This window comes from Gopherus flavomarginatus, chromosome 8 (assembly GCF_025201925.1).
Source record: "Gopherus flavomarginatus isolate rGopFla2 chromosome 8, rGopFla2.mat.asm, whole genome shotgun sequence".
NCBI classification, from domain to species: Eukaryota; Metazoa; Chordata; order Testudines; family Testudinidae; genus Gopherus; species Gopherus flavomarginatus.
The window spans coordinates 86,965,637-86,983,678 of record NC_066624.1 but is presented as its reverse complement, the minus strand read 5'-3'; the positions used below and the strand labels follow the sequence as shown (position 1 = coordinate 86,983,678).

The window sequence follows — 18,042 nt, the reverse complement described above, 5'->3', positions numbered from 1 at the left end:
ATCTGGAATTATATGACAAAGAATATGTATTCTTAATCTTTTACCACTTTTTTTTAATAACTTTAACTTCATCATGTCCATGTTGTTATGAAAAAAGGACACATGGCAGGGTGGGGTGGGATGCAGGGAATAATTTAGTAGGACCTAGCATAGGAATAAGCTATCTTCTAACTGCCGCAGCTGAAAGAATATACAAGTCCTGTTCATTTTGCTCTACAGAAATACCAAGACAATCACAAATCTGACTATTACAACAAGGATGGAACTGGAGCATCTGAGTTTAGAAGTTCCAAAAAGCAGGGACAGTTTCTATCCAATATCCCTTTCTCAATCCCCAAACCGCTTACAGTCTCTTCAAACCTGGGCGGCCTGCCTATCTCCCTAGAAATGGCAATGGTAAGCATATCTTGTCCATTAAGCATGAGCTGTAATTTAACCTCACCAAATAAAGAGAGACCTGGGAACCTTATCTGCTGTTATATGAGGCTTAGATTATTATTGGATTCAAGGATGCAGTTTGTTGGTATTGATAAAAGAAGAATATAATTTTAATTATTTATTTATTATGCTTTTAAAGAACACAGCTGCTGTACAAGCCACAAAACTGATATAATACAATGTTTATTAGGTACTATGAGAAATAATAAAGGATAATGTTTCTTTGCTATTTGGCATTTTTGTTGCCTAGTGCAGTAGTGCTCAAACTTTTCCAGTCACACCGCACCCCTCCCCCCAGCAACAGAATTTGTCTACACACACACAGGCACACTGCCATTACTGCACAGCCAAATTTTCCTCAGCAGCAGAGCTTGGGCTGAAGGTGGAGCTGAGGGCACAACTGGGGATGGGAGAGGAGCTGGAGCAAGAGGCAGAGCCAGGCTGGGACCCAAGCAGAAGGCTCAGTGGAACTGCTGCTGGGCTCAGAGTTAGTCTGGGGGTAGAGCAGGGGGCGTAGTGGAGCTGTGGCTGGAGCTCACATGGGGGCAGAGAAGGAGTGAGGGTGGAGCTGGACCTGGAGGTGGAGCAGGACTGGGGGCTGAACAGGGTTGGAGGCAGAGCTGGTCCGGGGATGGAGCTCCCTCCCTGCTCCCCGTGGGGGCTGGCTCCAGCCTTATGTGCCCTCCGAACATTCCTCTCTGTTCCCCTGAGGGGCACTCCACACTTTGAGAACCACTGGCCTAGGGGGCAGAACACTGGTCATAAATTCAGGAGATTAGGCAAGTTTTTTAAGTCACTAAATATTCTGGGGCATGATCCTGCCAGTCCCTCATATGCAGAGTCTCCATTGGCTTCAATGGGATTTTTGCAGATGGGAAACTTGCAGAATTGGTCTTTGATGCCTACAGGCTGTAAGGATCAATAAAAGTCCCAGTCATCTATCAATGTACAAAACCCATGTAACATAAACCTCAGGCATTTAACATAAAGGGTAAAATTCTGACGAGATCTGCATTGGTGAACACACACAAAATAGAGAGTAAGGGTCAAGTCCTGCAAAGACTTATGTATGTGAACGACTTTGCTTACATGAGTAGTCACACTGACTTCAAATGTATCTCTCACACTGGATAAAACAGCCTGTGTGCATAAATCATTCCATCTCTGACGTGGAGTAGCTTAATCAGAGGCTGTGCACAGAGGGACCAAGATGTTTGTCCAGGACAACTCTACCCTGACTGGTATGGGGAACATGCTCTCTTTTGGATAAACCAAGCTCCTTTTTTCTATGGCACACTCTCACGAGGTGAACACCACAGGCAGGTTTTCCCATTAAATATTTTCTGACTAGAATTGCAGCACAATAAGTGATCAGTGCATAGTGGCTTTTTATCCATTTTGAATGGGCAAACGCATGTACATTGCTTCACTCATGCGAGTACGACTAAAGGGATGAAGGCATTCCATTAGTGAGAGTGAGCAGCCATGCCAGTTCTATGCTTCACCTTACACAGGAGACTTCCCAAGCAGGCAGTTAAACCAGCTGTATGGACCCTTTGCATCTCTGGTGTGAAGTCCTGGCTCCATTCAATTCAGTGGGTCCAGAATTTCATTCCTGGAATTACATAAAAGAGTAACAGCAAATCTGAAAAAGTGGATCCCTTTAAAGTAGTTGTTATAACCTAAAATTAATAATTCAGCCTAGAGCTATATTTTATTGTAATTGAGACCTGAAGTAAGTAATCATGACTAACCAAATATGTTTCCTTTCCTTTCATGTCACAGGGCCTCATTCTCATGAAGGGTACATCTATATATGAGCTGGGAAGTGCAATTCGCAGCTTGAATAGATGTACCCATGCTAGTTCTGCTCGAGCTTGCACTTAAAAATAGCAGAGTGTCATTGGTGGCATTCCCCCACTCCCCCAAGTACAATCCCACCTGGCCCTTTGGGTATGTACTCAGGCAGCTAGCCATGCCCCTGCCTCTGCCACCATGAATGCAAGCTTGCACATGTAAGCAAGCTGGGAATTACATTCCCAGCTTAAATGTAGACGTACCCTATGATCACTTTACACTGTGTTGGCAATGTGAAGGAAGATGCCTTAAAGTGAATGTAAATGTAATTTATTCCTACTTGAAGGCCCCTTTACATTGCCAAAGTGATGTAAATTGGCCTTAGTGTAAATGAGAATCGGACCTAGTCTACCTTTATTCCTCTCATTTTAAGGGGCTTCGAAAGATGTTATTTGGAAACACATTCCATATCTTCAGCTATGAATGGAAAAAATCATATTTCAAGTTCCACGCTCCATATTCTGATCTATTCTATGCTTTGGAGGCAGAAAAGGTAAATTTTTATATGTAATGACTGACCATGTATTTTCAGTATCACAGAGTGAACTGCTGGGATTTGCAAACGTACCCCAATTTTACCCGACTCTAATTCTGCGTGATCACACCTGAACACTGTGCTCTATTCCAGGTATCTAAATACCAGAAATATGGACAAATCAGAATGGGTTCAGAGGTGATAATTCTGGGTCTGGAGAGAATGATTCATGAGGCAAGATTACAAGAGTTGAATATATTGCATGACTAAGCAATGACTGAGGGGGGACAAAGCAGCCTGCAAATGTCTAAAGGCTATAGATACCCAAAAGAGAGAGGATTTATTTATAACAGTACTAGAATTAATGGGGTGAAATAGAGTTTGAGACATTTCTGCACTTTTCCCCCTTTTACGCCTTTGGCGGCCTCTTTAATTTAGAGATTTCCAATGAAGTGCTCTGTTCTTCCTCTAGGCAGTGAAACTGCACATAGGAATCTAACCATAAAGAGAACTCTTCAGTTTACTCCCCTGTCTAGCAGTGGGATTTTCCTTCCTGTTTCTTTTGTCTTGCTTCTTCAAGGTTGTGTTTTTTCTGTAATAACTGTCCAGATAGGATTACTATTGTTCTTCTTTTGTTTGTATTGTTATTTTGCACAGAATTACCAGCTCTGTTTTGCTGGTGTTCAGATCCCTCTTTTCATTTACCTTCTTCTATTTATAAAACTTGTTTCTTCAATTCAATCCCTTCAGATTTCCTCATCCAGTCCACTCTCTAGTTTTTCTCAAAATTTCTGTCATTCCCTGGTCCATAGAGTCAATCCTGAGGTCTGTATTTCCAACTTCTTTTAAACTTTTTAATCATTCATTATTTTTGTTATTTTTCTCCATAAATTGCACTGTAGAGGACTTCAAATCATATGCATGCTCCCCAATATTTTTTCTAAGGGCTATTCAAAATATGTCCTAGAAGGGAAGTCCCAACATGTTTCTAGAACAGGGGTGGGCAAACTTTTTGGCCCAAGGGCCACATCTGGGTGAGGAAATTGCATGCAGGTCCATGAATGTAGGGCTGGGGCAGGAGTGTGGGAGGGAGTGTGGGGTGTACGAGGGGGCTCAGGGCAGGGGTTGGGGTGTGGAGTGCAGGAGGAGGCTCAGGGCAGGGGGTTGGGGTGCAGGAGGGGTGCGGCAAGGTTTTGAGGTACGGGCTCTGGCCCAGCGCTGCTTACTTTGAGTGGGGCGCAGTTGGGTTAAGGCAGGCTCCCTGCCTGCCTTGGCCCAGCGCCGCTCCCGGAAAAGGCTCGCACCACGTCTCTGTGGCCCCTGGGGGAGGGGCATAGAGGGTTCTGCGTGCTGCCCTCACCTGTGGGTACTTCCCCCAAAGCTCCCATTGGCTGTGGTTCCCTGTTCCCGGCCAATGGGAGCTGCAGGGGGTAGTGCCTGCAGGCAAAGGCAGCACACAGAGCCCTCTGCCCCACCACTGCTCCGCCAGGGACTGCAGCGATGTGGTGCTGACCACTTCTGGGAGTGGTGTAGGGCCTACAGCACCATGGAGATGCCAATTCTGTGGGCCAGATCCAAAGCCCTGATCCAGTCTGTGGGCTGTAGTTTGCCCACCCCTGTTCTAGATCCACATAAGGAACAAATGTGATAACGTTTCACTTTAATCCAGGTGACATGTACCTAAATTTGAAAACATGAGCAGTCCCAATGTAACTTCAATGTAATTACTAATGTGCTTAAAGTTATACACATGCTAAGTGCTTTGCTGGGTCAGGGCTTTAAAAGAAAAGCAAGACACCTGCAGTAAGCAATTAGTGTTGTGAATGTCCACAATCCACTATTTATGTAGCAATTCTTTCTAGCAATTCCATTTAACTGCACTGAAATACTTTTAGCAAGTCCAGCCGAAACTTTCTAATCTTGAAGGATCTGTTATTGCTTAATTTACTAATTTAGGCCTCAGTTGCACTTTGCAACAAGCCCTGGATAAGGAGCTATTTGTGCTACTCTAGAAGCAGATCAGGAATCAGATTGCAATTCAGAGAATCTGGTCCCTCTGGTGCTCTGGGAGGCTGTTGGGGAGGGGGAGAAAGCATGGGATCAGGATATTCTCTACTCTATGTAATCAGGAGCTAAATTTTATGTTAATGAAAAAGTGGTTTGTAAAAATACAAAAAAAATTGTAAAGTCACTAAAATCATTTGTTAAAATCTGCATACAAAGAAAACAACAAATGGGAATGTAGTTTGTTCTGTGAAATAATAGAAATTATATGAAAAATTTCTATCACCCTTTTTGACCTGATCCTACTGTGCTTAATAAGTCAGTGGCAAAGTTCCCATTGACTGCAGTAGCAGCTCATGCATTTCGTCCAGTATTTTCATCTAATTTTCATCTAGATTGTAGCAGAAGGTGCAAGGGAAACAAATCTTAAGAGTTAACAGAGGAGACATCTCAACCAATCATGGGTAACTGCCATAATTCCTTCTTTGTTGTTGTTTTTTAATCAGTTCAAAGATGAAGGAAGCCACGGCGTGATCTTATTTCTATATAGCTTGCTTTTCTCTAGGACATTGGAAAGGTAAATTATGGCTTTTAAAAATCTTCTGTACATGTTTAGCAATATCTTATGACGTGATCTATTTCCTTATGACACTGGGAGAAATTAGGAGAGGGAAGCCAAATTACACCTGTATTGTACCAACTCTTATCACCTAGATAGTGATGATAGTGACTGAAAGTCAATGAGACTTAGACACCTAAATCACTAAGGGGTTTGTATACACTCAAAAATTATCATTTTAACTATACTAATATAGGTAAGTTGTACAACCTCTATCCCCACCCTAAGAACAGATGCAATTATATTGGTGTAAAGGTGTTTTATACTAGTACAGTTATTCCTGTGTAGGACAGGGAATAAGCTGTATTGATATAAGGCACTATTATACCAATATAGCTGCATCCACACCGGAGTTGTATCAGTATTTTAGTTTAAAAAAATTATACCCCTAACCAAAATAGATATAGCCATACAAAATAGATGTGTAGTCCAGCTTTTAGGCACTTTTCAAAATGTTACCCAGTAACATTTTGGTTCAATTCCTAAAGACAGGTATTGGAATTGTTAATAACAGTTATTAGAAAATGCTAGAGATCACCCAGAACCAAAACTTGTGAACCAAACATACATCAATTTTGGGAAGTTTGGGTCTGGGTCTAAATTTGAATTTTGCATCTCATATCCAAATCTAATAAAAGTTAAACCTGGGTGTAAAAATATAGCTAGATCACCACTGCCATGCCTGTAATAAAGGGAAACAAAAGAACCCTGAGGAACATATTGCCATTTTAATTTTTCTTGACAATCATACACTGATGTACAGAGTCATTCCTATCATGCAGCTGACACCACAATAATACTTTGTTTTTGGTTGCACAAGCTCCAAAAAGACCTAGACTTCACAACATCTCATCTGTTACAACTCAGTCTTGGAAACTTCATCTGTAGACAGGTAGGACTATGTGACTTTTTCCTAAATGGTTCTTATCAAATATGCGTAATCAGTTTACCGAACATTCACAATTGTTAGTAAGATCCATCTAAAAGTAGATGGATCCACTTCCAGATATGGTCAAAAGGTATTTCTGAAGCTTTAGAATCGTATTGACTGTCTTAACATTGGTGTATGCATTTTAGGTCAATTTCCATTATTGCTTCTAGTCTTTTCAATTTCAGGAAGAATCCATCAAGGTGTTCCCAATTACAAAAATATTTTTATTATTTCTTAATTTCAATGTAAAATATAAAAAAGGACATCTGTACACAAACTCTGGATGTCCTGGCCACAATTAAATTTGTCACAAAAAATACCACCACAAACCAAAATTCAATGAGAAATAGAACAAACCAGCCAACAGAGAGTAGATGCCATGGTTTGGCACAATAGATCAACCCATCAGGGTTGGAAGGGACCTCAGGAGGTCATCTAGTCCAACCCCCTGCTTAAAGCAGTACCAATCCCTAAGTAAATCCTCAAACCTCTAAATGGCCCCCTCAAGGTTTGAGCTCACAACCCTGGATATAGCAGGCCAATGCTCCCTCCCCCTTCAAAAGTCCATTGCCTCTGCCTCTACACATGCCCTATCAAACAGATGAGTTTTACAGTTCATGGTTCATACAACTACCATAGCTGAGTGTTGGTCTCCGAGAATTTGAATCACTAATGTTACCCAGGATGAAGATGATTTCCTACATCATTTGGTGGCTGAGGTAGAAAAACAGCCATTAACTTTTACTATGGTTTTGTTAAAAGGCAAATGTTAGGCCATAAAGTCAAATGTTATGGGCCAGATCCTCATTCAATGGACATAACATGAGTTTCCACCAGCTGAGGATCTGGCACCTATTATTTGCAGAGAAGAAAGCAGATTTACTGTGTGTTGGATGTCTATGTCCAGAAATGATAATAAGGATTGAGAGTCATCATTATGGCATTTACTGTCGTAGGGTGCTGTGTTTTATTGCCAACGGTATTGCTGGACTGTGTAAAGCTGCAGGCATTCTCCTGATATCTGCTATAGTGGCTTCATTAGTCATTTTTCTAACTCCCAAAATTATGTGGCTTTGGGGGCAAAAGATTATAAAAACAGGAAAATAAGTCTAAAACCCTGCAAAATTAGAAAGATTCACAAGGGGCTTGTTTAAGTTTGGTATTTTTTCAAAAATAGGGCCAGTTTTGGATTTTTGACAAAATGCAAAAATGCTCACATGGCAAGCATTACAAATATATCTGCAAATATTTTCCTGCCTCTCGTTGCTTGAATCAAAAGGCATCAGAAGGTACAGATCGCCTACCTGGATCGATCTTCAAGTCACGCTAAAGGATAATACAGAAGTACAAGCAGGAGTTAGGGGAAAGTGAATAGATATATGTGCTTGCACAGCATAAAATAAGCCTCAGTTATTCAGGGATGCTGAAACAGTTTTTATAGTGGAGGTGCTGAGAGCCATTGAACCAAACTGTAAACCCTGTATATGATGGAAACCACTTCAAGCCAGGGGTGTTGCAGCACCCTCTACACCCCCAGTTCCAGCACCTATGTAGTTATTTGTGGGAGACATTAGTGACAAGCAAGATTTCAGTGCCTAGAGTTCAGAATCATAGCAATTGCTTTTCCTCTCTGAGGACACTTGCAAAACAAGTGGAAATGGGAAGAGAACAGCAAGCACATCTTAGTGAAGTAATGGACGACAACCTGCTGTAAGTAGAAGTCTGAGTTTAGTTTTGCTGCCTGCCCATATTTTCATTAATTAATATAATGAATCCATCCCCACATTCCCATAGACACAATGGGGTTTTTACTCCTGATTATACAATTTTGAAACTTCCATCAACACAAGCATGGTCTAGCAAAGTGAGCACTGGGTTCAGAGACAAAGCTTCTGGTTCTAGTCCTGGCAATGCCACTGACTCACTATGTGAGCATGGGAAAGCCACTTAACCTCTCTGTATCAGTTTCTCCATCTCTAAAATTGAGTTCATAATACTTATCTTTGTCAGAGGGAAGTGTGATGTCTGGAACGCCCTATGTAATGGCAAGTATTATTGGCATGTAGATACCAGGGTGACAGGTGTCCTGGAAATGCCTAAGACAGATGTGTATGAAATCATGCTTTTGTGCCACTTATTCTATATAGAGGGGAAAAATGAGCTATAGGAAAGATGAACAACAGCAAGCAATTCTACAGCGTAGTTTCTGCTCCGCTGCCTGAAAGTGTAATTGTAGGTCATTCCCCCTCTAGGCAATTCTCAACATCATTTTAACAGGCAGAGCAAGTCCACATGTGTTTAATGTGTTCCAGAAATTTGACAGTGAAGATGGAGTGCAAGAACTATTGCATGGAGTCCTGGCCCGCAGTGATGTGGGCTATTTACACTGGAACAAGGAGGAAGTGGAGCATTACAGACCCCGCCAGGTGAAAGCATATGCAAATCACAGAGCTGCACTGACATTCCTACACTCAGATCCCCTGGCTTTAGACTGTTACTGTTAGTACACTATATATCATCAGCTTTCCCCCTGAAAATTCATTTATCCTCTGTAGACTGGTGGCTTACCTTCACTGAAGAATAAAGTGTGTTCTTAATTGAAGTTCGGTAACTCATGGTAAAATACTAATGAAGACAAGTGATGTGAAACCTGCAAACTGCCTTAGAAAGGTTCCTGTTGAGCAATATACTGAAAGCACAAGGGTTGCAGAGTGTGGGGACCACATCATGGCATTTGAAAAAGGCAGTGGAATGGAGGAATAGACAATGAGTGATGAAATAAAGAGTTTGAAGGCTGAGTAGTTACAGGATTGTTGTCTCAATGCCATTGTGCCATGTAGTTAAAATGTGCCAATAGTGACACATACAAAACAAGCATAAAAATAGATCATAGGCACATAATCCGAGTGTAGCTGGGCAGAAAGTAGGTGGAGTCAGTGGGAGGAGGGACAGGGGAAAATGAGGATCATGCAAAGAAAACATGGAAATACATTCATAGAAAGCCATCTGAACTAATGCTGACAATGTCTGCATTAAGCCAAAATGCAGCCAGGCACAGTTAGCCAGGCCCCCACACACATTCTCATCATATAAGTCACACTCCACTCACTGCCAATACAAAAGGGCAATGGATGGCCACACATGTATGGTTACTGCTGGACACAGACATACGCATTCTCAGTCTACAGCTCCCACATTTTCCCACCTGCCTCCCACACTCAATCCCCACCGCTGGGTGCCTATATGCTGAAGCTTTAAGACATACTCCTGCCCTCTCCTTGTGTCCAATCCCTGGCCTGCTGCAACACAGGAGCTTCCACGTATATGGCTAAAACAACCACACTTTGCTCAGGTGCCCATACCACGAGCAGATCCAAGGAGCTGCTGTATAGGTTCCAGTGCTTCCTATTCTTTTCCTTTGTTCCCTAAGGGTTTTTCAGCGCCCTTGTTCATGCCACAGGAGAACAACCCCAGTGCTCAACATGTGGCCTTGCAAACTCCAGGGCTTCAAAGCTACAGCCCTCAGAGTAACACATCAAACACAGTAAAAAATTGGCTGAAGAAAGTATCACTGATGAGAAGAGTGAAGACAATGAAACACTTTGATGTACATCTAAAGTGTGGTCTCATGGATAGTGTATCAGACTCAGAGTAATGATCCTCGTGGCTCTAATCCAGTTCACATACCCTGTCAGTGCCTCCATTTCCCTTTCTGTAAAATAAAGATAAGATTTACCTACCTCCCGGAGGCGTTGTGAAGTTTAGTTGGTCACTATTTGCTTTAAAGATTCAAACACACTTCTAGACCATCAATGCTGGGAAACTGCTACTTCCATCTGCTTTTTGCTTACTCCCATGGGAGTTTAAAACAACACAATCTTCCCTTTATGAAGATGGGATTTAAGCTACTTGAAGAGTCTTCTAGTGTCTTGGGACATTATTTTAAGGCCTCGAGGTACTAGGGCCCAGATTCAAATTTTGAATCCTAAATATCTTTGTGGACCTGAGCCAAGGTTTTCTTATATTAGTTCCCTTTTTAAGACTGAAATATTTTCACAGATCTATTTAATGCAGAACGAATGCAAAGATGACCCTCTGGGGTTAATTTCGCTTATCCAGAGAAGACTCAATACATGTTGTTCTTTCTTTCTTTCCATGTGTTACTGTCAGTGTCATGCTCTTGAGGCTTATGTACATCAATAGCATAGTGATCATTTGAAACGTGATTTACAAGACATTGTTGTCCAATTCACTTTTTTCAGCTGACTTGCATTACTTTCTAGATAGGATCCTTTTCCTCCTCCCCAAACAAGAGAGATTATACAATAATGCAAAACATAAAGCTTCTTTTCTTCTTTTACGTATGAGGGATTATTTACACCATCAAATGCTAGAGTTAATCTTACCTGTCTTTCCTAATAAACCACTACTGTATGGATATGTCTAGGGACCAGAGTCTATAAACTGTTTAGGGATTTCTTTCTTCTTCAGTACTTAATTCTGCCTGACAGATTTTGTTCTCAAAGTGAGGAATAACTCCGTCTCTAGATTGGTCATATCTCATTTCACCTTGGTAAATCACCTTTACACACCAGACTTACTGTTAATGGCCATTGGATGCATGCTGTTTGTTGATGAAGCACTGGTCTGAGACTGCCAAATATATATCGTATGACATCAGAGTCCAAACATAATGGAAAAACGATAAAAACAAGGTTCAAAGGCCACATCCAGAGACATGAAATTTGCATTTCCCCAAGTGACCCTCACAATAGCCTGCCAAAAGAGATAGAACACCTTTCATGAGAGGCCAATTCAACCCTGTTGTAAGCAGACACAACTCCATCTAAGTCTATAGACTTATGTTCTCTTAAACCAGGGCTGAATTTGGCCTGTTCTCTCTAACAGCAGTAGTTACTACATTTTGTACCATTTAGAGAGTACCCCCATTATTTTTCTGCTTTAAGTTATGGGGGCACATTCTGATTTCACTTATCCCTGTACAAATCCAAAGCAACTTGAGTGGTGTTACATCACTATAAAACCTATTAGGGCTGTCAAACGATTAAAAAAATTGATCGTGCAATTAATCACACTGTTAAACAATAATAGAATACCATTTATTTAACTATTTTTGGATGTTTTCTAAATTTTCAAATATATTGATTTCAATTACAACACTGAATACAAAGTGGACAGTGCTCACTATATTTATTTTTATTACAAATATCTGCATTATAAAAATAAAAGAAATAGTATAATTCAATTCACTTAATACAAGTATTGTAGTGCAAGCTCTTTATCATGAAAGTTGAACTTACAAATGTAGAATTATGTACAAAAAATAACTGCATTCAAAAATTAAACAATGTAAAACCTTAGAGTCTACAAGTCCACTCAGTCCTTCTTCTTGTTCAGACAATTGCTCAGACAAACAAGTCTGGTTACAATTTGCAGGAGATAATCCTGCCCGTTTCTTGTGAGAACAGACATTCACATGGCACTGTTGTAGATATTTACGTGCCAGATGCGTTAAACTTTCATATGTCACTACATGCTTCAACCACCATTCCAGAGGACTTGCGTACATGCTGATGACGGGTTCTGCTCAATAACGATCCAAAGCAGAGCGGTCTGACACATGTTCATTTTCATCATTGGAGTCAGATGCCACAAGCAGAAGGTTGATTTTCATTTTTGGTGGTTTGGGTTCTGTAGTTTCCGCATCGGAGTGTTACTCTTTAAGACATCGAAAAGCATGCTCCACACCTCGTCCCTCTCAGAATTTGGAAGGCACTTCAGATTCTTAAACCTTGGGTCAAGTGCTGTATCTATCTTTAGAAATCTCACATTGATACCTTCTTTGCATTTTGTCGAATCTGCCATTAAAGTGTTCTTAAAATGAACATGTGCTGGGTCAACATCTGAGATTGCTATAACATGAAATATATGGCAGAATGCGGGTAAAACAGAACAGGACACATACAATTCTCCCCCAAGGAGTTCGGTCACAAATTTAATTAATGCATTCTTTTTCTTAAGGAGCATCATCAGCATGGGCTCATGTCTCTGGAATGGTGGCCAAAGCATGAAGGGGCATATGAATGTTTAGCATATCTGGCACATAAATACCTTGCGACGGCAGCTACAAAAGTGCCATGCGAACACCTGTTCTCACTTTCAGGTGACTGTGTAAATAAGAAGCAGTCAGCAGTATCTCCCATATATGTAAACAAACTTATTTGTCCTAGCGATTGGCTGAACAAGAAGTAGGACTGAGTGGGCTTGTAGGCTCTAAAGTTTTACATTGTTTCGTTTTTGAGTGCAGTTATGTAACAAAAAAAATCTACATTTTTAAGTTACACTTTCACAATGAAGAGACTTCACTATAGTACTTGTATGAGGTGAACTGAAAAATACATTTCTGTTTATCATTTTTACAGTGCAAACATTTGTAATAAAAAATAATAATATAAAGTGAGCAGTGTACACTTTGTATTGTGTTGTAAAATAAATCAATATATTTGAAAATGTAGAAAAATATCCAAAAATATTTAATAAATTTCAATTGGTATTCTATTGTTTAATAGCGCGATTAATCGTTATTAATTTTTTTAATCGCAGTTAATTTTTTTGAGTTAACTGCGATTAATTGACAGCCCTAAAACCTAAATAAGTAAGCGAAATGAGAATTATGCCCAGGAGAGTTCCTGTGTATTTACACCAGTGTAACTGAGATGAGAACTAGCCCAGAGGACTGAGGTTGCTATGAAGAGACATTCTGAAGTAGGTCCTGGAGGATACTGCAATGCTCAGACTAACTGTAAACATACTGAACTGGGAGAGTTCACTGCTACTCGTGCAGAGAAATAGATTACATACATTTAGAAAGACTTCCTTGTTGCAGTGTTCAGCCCTTCAAACCCCGCTGAATACACCTTCCTCTCCACGGTCACGCCACATCATACCACTGTTTGTTTTCTACATTTTCAGATGCTGATGTTAGCTACTTACATTACCACACAGAACTACTGGCAGAATAGCACCAATGTTCACTAGCAATTGCACAAATGCACTTTAGAATGTACGAAGGACTGTGGAATTGGGTCTACAATTTGTTGAACTGGCCACAACCCGTTCATTATCTGACCCTTTCTTAGACCATTTGGAACCCTATTCTGTCAGTGTTATTTTTAAAAGCTGATTCCCATAAATATATTCCCAGGCTTAGGATTTACTGGAGGTTTTTTATTACACTATCCATAAAGCAAAGTGCACTTCTCAAGTTAAAACATAGGGAGTGAGATCCTCAGTGGCTGTAAATCAATAGACATGAAGGCACAGGTGAGGATTTCATCAGAGCTGGAGTTCAACTTGCGACATATATCATTCATACCACCTTGACTTATTTACTCATTTCCTGATTAAAAGGTATCTGTAGAGATATTACTAGAGGAAATGGACAGTAATACCTCACAGTAACTCTGTATTCAGAGCAGTAAAACTAATGTTCCTTTAAAGCAACACAGACATAAGTGCCTATTAATAATGAAAGTATATTTGAAATACCCTTTTCCCCCTAGGTTGGAAGCATGCTGAAGACTCCTAAATTACCCATCTGGCTGTGCAACATCAATGGAACATACAGTGTTCTTTTCAGCACAAACAGGCTGCTCTTATCTGACTGGAAAATGGAACACATCTTTGATCTCTACTTATATAATGGGCAGCCATCACAGAAGAAAACAGTACATCTAACAGTAGGTAGGCATTTAAGTTTATCAAAGGAAGGTGTTTAAATGTATATCATTGTCAGTGTCTAGTATTAGTCTGTTCGTGTTGTCTAGGGAAGATACAGTAAACAATGCATAAGAAAATGCTCAGATCAAAAGATGATTTGAAGAGACATAACCAGTTGGGTGGGAATAATATTCTTGAGCAGAAGCTTTATTATTGGGGCGATATCAAGGGTGACCAGACGTCCCGATAAAATTGTGACCATCTCGCTATTTAGGTGTTTGTCCTGCATCCCGACCAATCTTTGGTCGAGAGGCAATTTGTCCCATATTTTGCTCCACCGGCAGCACTCTTTTTTTTTTCTTTGCTCCGCCGGCAGACCCTGCCCCCCATGTGTCCCAATATTTTTGTCCTCTCATCTGGTCACCCTAGCAATATCTAAGAATATTGTCAATAGAATTGACCATTTTTGAATCTATATATGAATATCAAGAATCCTTTGAGATGCTGAGCATCCTCGATACCGACTGATATTAATAGGAATTGAGAGCACAGCACCATGCAGGACTGGGATCATATTATTATTATATGTATTACAGTAGTGTCTTGAGGCTCCAACAAAGATCAGGGCCTAACTGTACCAAGTGTTGTACAGACATCTAGTGTGAGACACCCCCTGCCCTACAGAGTTCAAATCTCAACAGACAAGGGTGGAAAAGAGGAAGTGCTATTATCCACATTTACAGATGGGAGACTGAGGCACAGAGAGATTAAATGACTTGCTCAAGGTTAGTGGCAGAGCAAGGAATTGAATCCAGATCTCCTGAGTCCCAGTCCAGTGACTTAATCACAAAACTGTCCTCCCCTAATGTAACAATGGCACAGATACATCATGAAGTTGCAAACCATGGGCCACATCATCCATTTGTGTCTAACAGGTACAGAAAGAGAGGAGTGTGCCATGACTGCCAGTCTGCTGCTACTCTACTTCACTGTACGCTGCTGAGGCCAGGTCTTTTGGGGCACAGCAGTTTAATTGGGCCAGGAACTAGATCTGCAGGAGGAGGCTCAGTGACTGCCATTCTGGTTGGATGGCCCCTAGAACTGTGACTCAAAGATTATTCTTTCATTCCATGCACTACATTGTAACCCTGCCTGCAGCCTTCCCATCATCCCATGCCCATCACTGCTATATAAAAGCCACTAGGGGAAGTTATGGCTGCTCTGATTTAATAAACTGTATATCCTGAGCTTTGCATGCTGCTGCAGGTGCAGACTTTGGTTTATTTTCAGTAACAGCCTTCTAAACAGCTAATGGCTGGCACAATAACCCATGGGAAAGCAAGACTTCATTCTGAACCGTTTCATTGAGTTCATAATCTAGTAATAACAACTGATGGGAAGGGCTTCTCCAGCCTATTTATGATCAAGGGGAAGAATTGAGAGCTCAAAGCCTTTAACATAGCTGGTCTTAAACTGCCAGGAAGTGTACCACCCAGAGATCATTACTGCTATTGTAAACTAGTGTCAGATTTTTAGGATGTGAGGTCCTTGTTCATTTTTACACCAACAGTTCATTCCAGTTGCATGCCCATATGCTTGTAATGCTCACAGACTTCAAGCCTCACTTTCTGAAATTCTGACCCCAAAAACTGAACATTTAAAATAGTTGCCTTTGAAATTATAAACTGTTGGAAAGAAATCAGTGCCAACTATGTTAAATTTAAACTGCACATTGCCATGAGTCTAGAGTTTCATCTGCAATAGCTGCATTTGCCTAGCAGTTCTAGACCAGCACTGCATTTAGAAGAGCAGAATATCAGCACACAGGCCCATTAGGCTTCTAATGTGGAATTTTAAAATCTGATGAGCAATTGAACAGAATAGCCAGTGGAGCTATAGCAATTAGACTCATGTTGCTGGGGGGTTTTCACTGAATTTGGGGCATTGCTCTTTCAGACACTCATTCTCATCATTGGGAAAAGAATCACTGTGAAGAAAGTGATCCAGAAAAGAAATTTCCTTTTGTAGAGATGGCAATCAGAACTAAGCGGGAGGGGGCAGCCATCAACTGGAATGGGGCTGTCCCATTTTTCCGAAGAATGAGACTGCACAAATGTGACATCCACTGCCCTGTGACTGGCTCTGTAAAGTACTGAAGGCCACTGAGAAAAAGAATGCTTTCTTACCATTAGAACAATCTTTGATATCTTAACAGGACCCAGCTTAGACTAATATTATGTCTACAATGAATCACTTTGCATTTAGTTATAAATTATCATTTATCACAGGATATCAGGGTTGGAAGGGACCTCATCTAGTCCAATCCCTTGCTCAAACCAGGACTAATCCCCAGACAAATTTTTACCCCAGTTCCTTAAATGGCCCCCTCAAGGCTTGAACTCACAATGCTAGATTTAGCAGGCCAATGCTCAAACCACTGAGCTATTCATCCCCCTGCATGAGACAGAAGAATTCATTTTTCAACTATTTCAATCTATACAAGACTTCTGGGAGGGAGTATAGTTTATGATACACACGCACACTTCTCACAGCTGCAGGCTCAAAAAAGAGTAAGGAGAAAAGTGGAGCATGGCAACTTTATCTGGGAGATGAAGGGGTCACACCAACACCATTTTCTCTCAGGGCAAGCAGTGATGTTAATTGAATAATAGTATCTCCTGTAGGTGCTGTACATGGTGGAAATAAAATCAGAGTCAATAAAGTGAGGATAGTATAAATGACCATTATGTTCATCTGATGTGTATGAAACACAGGCTGCTCAACATGTTTCAAATTCTTTGCATGTCTGACTTGTCACTTAATTAATGTATTTTTTTTTTAAAATCTTCTACTGTAAGTAAAGAAAGTGTCCCAGTGGAGTGAGCGTAGGATTCAAAGCCGAGAACTAGAAACAGCTCACTTTTGAGTCATTTTTGGTTGCAAGGTACAATAGTATGTGATTTTTCAAATACACTCAGCATTGGCCTAACTTTGCTCCCACTGGGAGCAAATATGAGGCAACTCTGAGCACTTACGAAAGTCCCACCCGAAGACTTTAAATGTGAGAATGTAGCCCTGCTTCAAATATTGGATGACATTCATCCCTGGAGTTTCAGAGTGGTGGGGAATAAAACTGCACTGTGCTCACTGGAGTTGTACCCTCGTGTCAGGACTCAGTTTCACACAGAGATACATCTGGCCTAGTGCAGGGGTCCCCAACGCAGTGCCTGCAGGTACCATGGTGCCTGCCGGGGCGTCTAAGTGCACCTGCGTAGTGGCTGGCAGATGAGCATTTGCTGAAATGCCGCCGACAAGCTGCGCCATCCAGAGGCATTGCTGCCAAAATGCCGCCGATTTTTGGCTGCGATGCCTCTGGATGATGCTACTTGTCAGCAGCATTTTGGCGGCAACGCCTATTGACATTGCCACTTGTCTGTGGCATTTTGGCGGCAACACCTCTTGACGTTGCTGCTTGTCGGCGGAATTTTGGCAGATGCTTGTCTGCCGCCACGGTTCTCCATGGCTCGTTGTCTGGCGCCCGCCAGACAAAAAAGGTTGGAAACCACTGGCCTAGTGATTACTACAAGGTCTTTTGTGGACAGCTGTCCCTTCCCTGTGTGCATTCCACATATAGGGCAACCATTTTTTCAAAAGACAAAAGTGGGACATATGCAGGAGCCCTGCACCTCTGCTGTGGCCCCACCTCCTGCTTCTCCTCCTCTTCCACTGAGGCCCCGCCCTCTGCTCCTCCTCTTCCCCCTCCCCCAGCCAGTGTCCCTGCCCCCCACCCTGAGGCACGCCACCCAGGACAGGTGGAGAGTCCCAGGCTCCCCCCAGCAGCCTGGGCTACCTGAGCAGCTCTTATTACTGTCTGACTCCAGCTTCTGGCCTGAAGAGGGGAAGAGGCCTTGGTGGGGGAGAAGAGGAGCAGGGGGTGAGGCCTCGTGGCAAGTTGGGAGTTAAGGCCCACCTAAGGAC

The 18,042-nt window shown here is 41.6% G+C and overlaps 1 protein-coding gene across 1 annotated transcript; it reads left to right on the top strand.

The window, feature by feature from the left end:
- The first annotated feature begins 387 nt into the window (after window positions 1–387).
- On the top strand, window positions 388–16,092 carry MINDY4B (MINDY family member 4B). Its single transcript, XM_050966182.1, has 8 exons — window positions 388–396; window positions 2,669–2,788; window positions 5,281–5,351; window position 6,157; window positions 6,214–6,285; window positions 8,577–8,750; window positions 13,908–14,084; window positions 16,021–16,092. Exons 1-8 carry the CDS (start codon window positions 388–390, stop codon window positions 16,090–16,092), a joined length of 696 nt encoding a protein of 231 aa, XP_050822139.1.
- Window positions 16,093–18,042: the final 1,950 nt, after the last annotated feature.